This window comes from Gymnodraco acuticeps, unplaced genomic scaffold (genome assembly GCF_902827175.1).
Source record: "Gymnodraco acuticeps unplaced genomic scaffold, fGymAcu1.1, whole genome shotgun sequence".
Lineage (NCBI taxonomy): Eukaryota > Metazoa > Chordata > Actinopteri > Perciformes > Bathydraconidae > Gymnodraco > Gymnodraco acuticeps.
The window spans coordinates 81,235-90,795 of NW_022990931.1; the positions used below are offsets into that span (position 1 = coordinate 81,235).

Genomic DNA, 9,561 nt, shown 5'->3' on the forward strand with positions numbered 1-9,561 from the left:
GGAGGCTTTCCTCATTTAAGTGTATAGTTAGGGCTGGCTCAGGCTTTCCTTCAACCAGTTATGCTGCTACAGGCTCAGACTGCTGGGGGACTTTCACCAATGCTCTCCTCTCTATCTGTATGCTCTCAGCTCACATGGATGCATGTGACTATTTCAGCTTCGGTTTATGTAAAGGTTGGATTTGTTGTGCGTGATTGTAATTAAACTGGAGTGAGAGAGAGCAGATGGAACTGATACGTGGCTGTCAAGAGAGACATCAGAGAGAAAAAGGAAAGACTCTCGAGAGGCTTCTCAATACACAAATTTCCCCTCCTCGACTCCTCGGTCCTCGGTCCTCCGGTAGTGACCCGGAAATGAATTTCAGCGCGCCATTTTGAAGGACGTCTCATTTCTCTAAATGCACACCGAGGACCGAGCATCGAGCGTCGAGGAGGCTCTCTGGAGGAGCTATAACCGAGGATACACTGATGGTTCCTCCACGGCTCCTCCGCTCGCATCTCCTGTGGGCGGGTCTAAGTCTCGAGGAGGGGAACCGAGGAGGGGAGTAGAGGAGGGGAAATTTGAGTATTGAGAAGCCTCTTCGGTATGGTGGGCTTACATGAACTGCTTGTTTACTTCCTGAACACAGTGACAATGTAACACTCTCACTTCTATTGGCTAGCGCTCCAACACATTGTACGTGATAGGCTAAGGGGCGGGACATCTCTAAGCGGTTGACCTGAAAATGTGCAGAAAAAGGGCCTCTTTAAGTTTGATTTTCTTTACAAACTACCAATCAGAGTTCAGTAAGTTAGTGGTTTAACTTTGTAAATGCACTCAGGAGCATCATTCACCATCATTGAGTCTCTGATATCAACGTGGACAGGTGATAGTGACCATGATTATTGTGCTTTAAAATCTCAAAAATTGTGAATCTGATTTAGTTTTTAAAACAGAATTCCTGGGGGTTGAAGAACGATGAGCCGAGCCGTTCGGTGCGTAGCCTAAATCCAAACACGGCTTTCTCAGGAAATTCACCAACTTCTCTGGCCCCTTTTTCTCTCTCCAAATCAACCTGAAAAGTTGACATTTTGGCAATTTGGATTCACCAGAGAGTGTGTATTGTGGAATAGGGGTACAACTCTGAAGGGGAAAAGAGTGAATTTGTTGGCCTCACTTGGAGGAATGTGTGGAATGGGACAGCTGCGTCGGCCCGTTCGAACATGTCTGAGTTGGAAATGTAGAAGTCTATGCACACAGGTTTTAAAATTGGAGGCAGCTGCAGAGTTAAGAGGGTAGAAAGAGAGCAGGAGTGGAAAACACGCTAACTGATTGAGTAACATTTGAGGTACTTCTACTGTATAGCACTCCCATTCAATGCTATACTTATGCTCCACTACGCATTAGATTGAAATCAAAGTACTTTTATATTCCCCCTACATGTGTCTGACCACTGTAGACTCCTAAGAATTTAGCGTATTAAATACAATGCATTATTATACACTGAAGCACTTTGGTGCCAATGTGTGTTGTTGCAGCTTAACCAGAGTGAGTTTTTTCTCACAACATCTCTAATATTTAAGACAGGAGGTCAAACAATGAATAATGTAACGGCTCCCAGATGTGACCCTTTGTAGAGAAACCACCGGATAAACCTACCAAACTGTGACCTGAGCAGTAAAAGTAGTTAACACTCATAGGGACATTTTGATGCAGACTTGATATCGAAGAGTTAAAGGGGACCTATCATGCAAAATGCACTTTGTGATGTCTTTCATACATAACTATGTGTCCCCGGTGTGTCAGGGAACTCACGCAGCGTCAGAAAATAAAACCCTTTCTCTTTCCTCTGTACCCAAATCTCTAAAAACGGAAAGTACAACGAGCGGATACAGATTTGCTGCTGATATGACGTACTTTCGGATTGTGGACACACAGAGATTTGCTATCAGAAACAATGCCTGACGTATTTTGGACGTAATCTCGTCTTTGTTTACATTAGCAAGCCTCGCTAACACTCAGAGCTAACCTGTACTGGAGAGCACATGTGTTTAAAAAGCAGGAAATAAAAAAAGAACTCCCCTTGTGATAAACCCGCAAGAGAAAAAGCATTTGAGCTTCATACTGTTTCAGAAATAATCTTTGATGTGGTTTAGAACAGGATGGCGTTTTATCACAGCAGAATGTAACTTTATCTCCGGTAGAATTCTGATCAGGCATTAGCTCCGCCTCCTCTTTTTCTTTTTTTTAAGCTAAGGTCCCAAAATCCGCGTTTCTCTAACAGGGCTTCAAAAGAGGGGTTGGAGCAGTATGAGGCATGGCTACAATGGGTGATCTGTTTGGTATTTTAAGCAAAAAACTTCACAGACATGTTTTGTATAGGTATGGCCCTACAATATATGTTTTCAATATAGCATAATAGGTCCACTTTAAATACAATCACCATTAAATACTTCATACTTAGGAGTATTTGGTTTTATGCAAGAGCCTCTGTGACCTAATTAGTTTTTATGATATGCAAATAAGATAAAGCATAAGTCCCCGATATGTAAATAAGAGCATAACCTAGTTCTAATATGCTAATTCATATTTAAATGGGGCGTGGTCTGTCTATTTCAATATCCAAATGTTGGCTTGGACAGTTTTCATATGTTAATTTAATATGCAAGTAATCAGCAATGTTGGTGTTTTCTACCAGTTTGTCTCCCATCGTAAACTGCATGGAACGGTGTCGTCTTGAAGGGGCGGGACATCTCTAAGCGGTTGACCAATCACAACAGAGCCGGCCAGCTAACCAATCAGAGCAGACTGGGCTCTGGTTTCAGACAGAGGGTGAAATGAGGTGCTGCAGCACAGGCAGTATGAGAAAAATAAAGAGCTTTTTGAACATTAAAACATGGAGACATGTAGAGACAAAAATATACTAATATTTACCTGAAAAATAATTTGCAATTTCATCCAATCGTTTGGCAGTACCTCCGATGCCCATTAGATAGCGCTTAGCTGCTGTAAAACAAGCAACCTCTGGGTCTGAATAATGAAGCCTGATGTGGAAGTGCCTTACACCTGAATTATTTCTAACAAAAAGAAGCAGGTTGTATGGAAGTCTATAAGAAAAAGACCCTCAGCTCACTTATAGTATGAATGAGTGTGGGACGAAGAGGTGTCAACACTCATGTACAAAAAGTACTATAAGCCTTTGTCTGTTTCAATGCATTGTGTCAAGTTGTGTCTTGATACTCTATAGAGAATGGGAACCCGTGTCTACATGAGATGATCCATATAGATACATAGAATCAAACCTCAGTGAAACCTGTATTCCTTCAGTAGGAAGTCTGTAACTGACCCTTCCTCTCACTTGATTTATAGCCTTGGTTAATATTTTCCTAATCGTTTTATGGTCTTAGTTTGAAGTCCTCTCAAATACAGCATGGTGTTCATTTGGTAAATCATGATCCCGTCTAAAGTCAAATAGAGGATAAGGCAGCCAGTGCTCTCTAAGGCGGGGCAACATGTTGATTGACAGGTTACTACCTACGTGTTTTTGTTTCATAACGTGACCCTTTCACAATGTGTATTCCTTTCATGGAAATTGATTGCAGCATTTTGGTTGGGATATCCTTTTATCGACCCATCAATTTCACTTTGACCCCCGAGTTAGACCCCAGAAAAAGGGAAAGTATGAAAGTCTGTCTTTCATCAAAGTATGGTAACACTGGCCTAGTTTACATGGAAAACAGATATAGACTTTTTGCACTACTTTTTATTTTGGATTTTATTATATATGTTGCTTTGTTGGAGGAGCTGAGGTCAGAAGAATTGCATTGCCATGTCTGTAGCTTTGTGCATATGATGATAAAACCTTTGAATCTTTGAAAAAAACAAAAAAAAAGGAACTGGTTTTTTTAAAGTGGACCTGGTCTAGATCAGATTCTTGTGGCCCCCCCTCCACCCCTCGACCCCCCTCCCCCCACAGACCCCTGTATAACCTGACTGACCTGTACGATCTGCTGCCTCCCCCTCCCAGAACACCTATTCCCAACAGTCACGTACGCACGCATGCACACACACACACACACACACACACACACACACACACACACACACACACACACACACACACACACACACACACACACACACACAGCCCCTCCCTGCTGCTGTCACTTTTGCCTCCCCCCTGCAAAACCCCCAACACATCAACCCTCTCTCTCCTGACAAAGCATGACTCCCTTCCCCCCCACTAACCCCCCTCTCTAGACCCCCCACCCTCTCTAGGCCCCCCCGTCTCTAGACCCCCCACCCTCTCTAGGGCCCCCCCCCTATCTAGCCCCCGCCCCCTTCCCCCCAATCTTCCTCCAAGCAACCTCAAACAACAACACTACACCCCCTCCTGTCATTCCCACATCAATAAATACAAAAAACCCTGGAAATAAAATGACTATATATCAAATATATATACATGAGGAAAATATACATGTGGAAATACAAATGTCCAGTAACAAATATTGTCATTGTGTTCGCTTATTAACGTCGTACTTTAAAAACAAAATCGGAGTTGTGTTGTTGTTACATAGCTCCTTTCTTCCTGCAGTCAGACTTTACAACCAGCATGGCCCCTGGTAGACCCCAGCACATATCACAACAAAGACCCCTCTGTTGTGCAATATCACTTATGTGCAATATATGTATACTGCTTTCTAATTATTGTTTTTACTGGCTGCTATCTCTTATGCTATTAAACTACTGTAACACCATCTGTAATAACTGCAATCTATACTTTCACTACTGCTATCACATTACTACTTGCTACACTTATTGTTGTCCAACTGGATTGGTACACTTCTAAATGTGTTACATTTCTTTCTATATCTAATGCATGCCTCTTTATTAATACAGTATATGTTTTTACTTAGGCTGTAACAATGTACATTTGGGACTAATGAAGGTTTTCTGATGATAAATGTCAACAGAATCAAACCAAACTCAAATATGAAGGGACAAAACACAATGGCTTATGTTAATGATACATAGAGGAAATCAATGTGTGTGCGTGCGTGCGTCTGCGTGTGCGTGCCAGTGTTCATGGGTGTGAGTCTTTCCTAATCCAGATGGAGGAGCTGTGTTTACACCGTGGAACAAAACCATTATCCCGACCGTCTTTGCAACAGAGAGAGGGCTTCTTGTTTTTCCTCTGATATGTCATATTGAGATCAAATGTTGCCAACACGTCGTGTGTTAATATTTTAAGCAGATTTGTATTGCCTTTTGTCCAATAGTGGTCGATGTCTTCCGTCTATATGTCTACTTAGCGGTTAACATGCATACATCTATGGTACAGGAATTCTGATCTCATCTCAGATGTTTTGGGTAAATAACCAAATATAGAATCCACCATTGTGCATGATTACACCACGCATTATTCACACACCGCCTCATTCCTTCCGTTGCCGACTGCAAGTTATTATGGGAGCTGAGCAGAGCTGCGATGGCTGTGATGGTCTGTGATGTGTCGGGAGTGATGCCTCACTCTCTGAGAGAAATGAGCCAGCCAGGAAGAGGAGGGGGATGAAAGAGAGGGAGAGTGTGTGTGTTTGTGTGCGTGCGTGTGTGCGTGTGTGTGTTCATGGTGAATGAAGTTTGTGGGAGGGTCAGCCTGAGGTGGCTGTGCTCTGCATACACAGCCTCACTGATATCTTCATTCATTGATTATAAAGAACACCACCAAGTGGCACAGAGCAGCGATAACAGGACTCACCGTGTACTAGTGGTTCAGTGACAGGGTGCATTATGGGAGAGGGGCAGCTAAACACTGGTTTTTAAGAGGTTTAGGATATATATAACAACAAGGACTTTAACACTCCTGTTGTGCAATAGTACCTTTGTGCAATATACATACCGTAAATAACTTATTCTACCACCTTTTATACTTCCACCTGGCTGCTATTTTGCTAAACTCATATTTGTACTGGATGTGTATTTTGTAAATTGTGTAATTTCTCGTTTTTTGTAATCTTTAATATAATATTGTATGCATGCTTCTTGGGTGAAACTATCTTTGGCTCTCTGCTGTAGCAATTGTAAATGTCCCCTCTGTGGGACGAATAACTCTGATTCTCATTCTGAATATATATATTAGTGTGACAAACCTTACATATTTGATTTAATTAAATAGTTTACGTTGTCCATTAATTAACTTAACCTCCACTTACTAACTTTGTGTGGACTTATATGGCCTATAAGAACGAAAGGGACCTATCCCCTTTTATTAATGACATTACCAACTAGAAAGTATAACCGCTAAGGAACGTTTTATGTGACCAGATGGTTTAATATAAAGTCTATTCTGCAAACGTATAGGTTTGTTTTTCATCAGGTGACTGGCCTTGCACTTTAGGAACATCAATATTTAGTAATAAGCTATATAACTGCATTAAAACACAACCCATTAAGGTTTTCATTTTTTATTAAGATTATAAATTTTTAACAAATACTTTCTGCAACAGTTTTACCCGGTGATAGACAATTTAGTAAGCACAAAAATACAATAACAACAAAATATGTAGAGAATGGCTGAATACTCTCTTTATTTTGGTACACATAGTGCTCTCATAAAGCTAATGCGTGGATCCTCAGGTTATGGCTAAATCAGGAGTTTGCCTTTTTAAAACAAAAGGACTCATTTTTACAAAACAAAAAGGTAAAAACTCATAAAACCAAGACGTGTTGGAGTTATGCATCGCTGTGAAGGCTTGGGAGTGGAGGTGATCACCAGTAGCCCAGAAAGTGTTACAGTATGTTAGTGTGGAGTGATATGATGTGAAGTGTTTCGGAGGGAACAAAGTGTTTCACATGACAAACTGCTCACAATGTGCAAGGTCCATTTCCCTAAAGGATCCTCAGGAGAGACATTCACTCACTCTTCTTTCATTTAATGACAATAGCTAGCAGTGGTGTGCATCTGATTTAAGGCAAAGGAAGTCAATCCATTCGATCAGTCACAAAGTGTTTTCAGAAGATGTGTGTGTCCCTTTCTGACAACAGGAGAGCCTGGACATGATGTGGCCCAAAGTCTCTGCTGGGGCCACAACTATTGTCATTAAAATGCTCCATTTTTTTAAATAGCTTTTTCTTTTTTCCTGCAAAAATAAAGTTGACCTTAAAGGGGAGACCGGGCACCCTTGTAACGCTCCAAACTGAAGTCACCAGGACACACCAGTGAACCGCTCACATACATGTTATTGATTTTTCAAGACAAAGGTGTGCTTTGAGGTATAACTCCTGATACTTCTGTATATTTAGAATCACTGTCTTCGTTACAAGTATGTGAAAGCTACGGAGGTTAGCATGTGTTAGCATGTCACAGAGAGGCTGGTTGTAATGCATGCTGGAAGAGACTAAATATTCAACATTAGTGTTTAAATACTATGCTTCTGAAGTAACACTTACGCCAGTTGTGATGTTTGACACTTTCTGTGGTTGATGGATAAACCCGTCTTATCAAACTAGTCTCAGTTAAATGGCTAAACTGAAAAGTGACATTTTTTGCAGCATTACAACTTACCTCCCTGCGACTCTATATGTCACAATTATTGCACACATTCTGTAAAAACACTGATTTCAACAAATACATATTCTGCAGCACACCTTTCACTGTTGGCACACACAGGGGGTTGAGAAGAGTTGATTGGCAACGTTCCCCTAAGGTTTCTGTTTACATAATGTAATGTACAAAAACACCAACATTTGTTGAAAATGTAACTACGGAAAAGTTCCACACATTACATTTTCACATGATATACAATCCTCTATAGAGAACCATATGGGAACGTTACTTTGTTTGGGAGCCTTCTCCTCATGATGGTCCCCAACAATAGCTCACAGCACTGGTTGTAGTAAAACACTTTAGTGGAAAACATTGACACCTGACCCCGGTCTCCCCTAATATACAGGTTTTGGGTTTAAAACGCCACAATAGCTCGTGTCCACGCCCCCAGGCTGGCCAGGACCTGTTTGCTACAGATCTGCTCCAAGTCCGACTGTCTGCTGAGCAGCCCCGAGAACCCCGAGCCGAAGATGGAGATCAGGTTGGAGATGTTGGAAGTATCTGTGTAGTCTATGTTGGAGTAGCAGCAGTCCTCGCGTTTCGCCCGTTTCCTCGCCGCTGTAAAATCTGAAACGTCCTCCACATCAGAGACACAGCAGCTGAACTCCACCTTCCGTTTCCTCGCCGGAGACCGCGCGCCCTGTCCGCATTGGAGCGCGTCGCAGCAGCAGCAGTCCTGATGGAGGTATCCGTTCTCCACCGTGGTCACCACATGCGTGTCCAAGTCCAGCACTGTGGTTTTGTTGCAGTGCGAGCTGCTGCTGCTGCTGTTGTTGGCGGTGAACTGGTCACAGTGTGGCACGGGCGAAGGCTCCATGCAGCAGCTCCGGTAGTAGCAGGGATCCGGTTCCTTGCTGCCGTCATCGAGAGGAGAGCAGCCGAAAATAGCGCTTGATGTCCGGGCGTGCGCCGCTGCCTGCTCCTCATCCTCCGCGTCCTCTGCGTCCAGATCCAGAGGGTTGAGCTCCTGGATCTCGTTGCAGACTGTCATCACCTCCTCGTACTGCTGCATGCGATAGATCTCCGCGTATTTCTCCTTGATGTAGACCTGCCTGGCGTTCCGCAGAACGTAGGAGACCAGCAGGTTTTTGTGCAGCTTGATGCCCCCTCTCTGCGTCCTGGAGTTGTGGATCTTCATTAAGGAAATGGAGATGAGGCTTTGCGCGTCCGCTGCGCATTCCATGGTGCTGATCATTATGATGTTCCCCCAGTCCACCTCCAGCTCCTCACCGGGAGAACTAACCCGAAGCTCGGCTATCTCAAAGGGAGTCGTTCTGCTGGTGGAGAAAGGTTCAAGTGAGCTCTGTGGAGAAGCATTGGACACAATGATCCGCCTCTCCCTGAACGCAGCAATCAGTCGCAGATGGCCTGAAACCAGAATACACTTTATACCCAAGACAGAAGTCCCGCCCTCGCCAGGAATAGCCAATGAGCTGCCTTGGATCTGTTGAGTGACAGGATGGCGCGCTGGAAACATGTCGCTCTCGACCAATCAGCGTCAGGCGGTTCCTCTGTACTATTCAAATTCCACCAGGTTGTCTAACAGGAATGCCCTCATTTCAGCTGCCCCGAGCTGGGATTCCCAGAAAACCAGTTAGGTTTCCAGGTAAAATCAACGAGATTAACACAAAACAAAAAAACGATATGCATAGAGTAATCAGGGTGTATTTGAAAGTGAACAATTAGGCAATTTAATACATCCAAAACACATGCAATTGATCCACACATATTATTTACAGGCTAATAAAACATTTGTATTTTGGAATAAGGCCTTAAAATGTTTTATTTGGCCCAAGTTTCTTAAAAACACACACACACACACACACACACACACACACACAACACACACACACACACTACACACACACACACACACACACACACACACACACACACACACACACACACACACACACACCACACACACACGCACACGGGTCCTGGTTCTGAGGTGTCTCTGAGATTTCTGTTGCTCA

At 43.1% G+C, this 9,561-nt stretch overlaps 1 protein-coding gene across 1 annotated transcript; it reads right to left on the reverse strand.

Moving 5' to 3' along the window:
- Positions 1 to 6,427: 6,427 nt before the first annotated feature.
- On the reverse strand, positions 6,428 to 8,956 carry ier5l (immediate early response 5-like). The gene has a single exon (XM_034234218.1). It carries the CDS (start codon positions 8,778 to 8,780, stop codon positions 7,941 to 7,943), a length of 840 nt encoding a protein of 279 aa, XP_034090109.1. The 5' UTR covers positions 8,781 to 8,956; the 3' UTR covers positions 6,428 to 7,940.
- Positions 8,957 to 9,561: the final 605 nt, after the last annotated feature.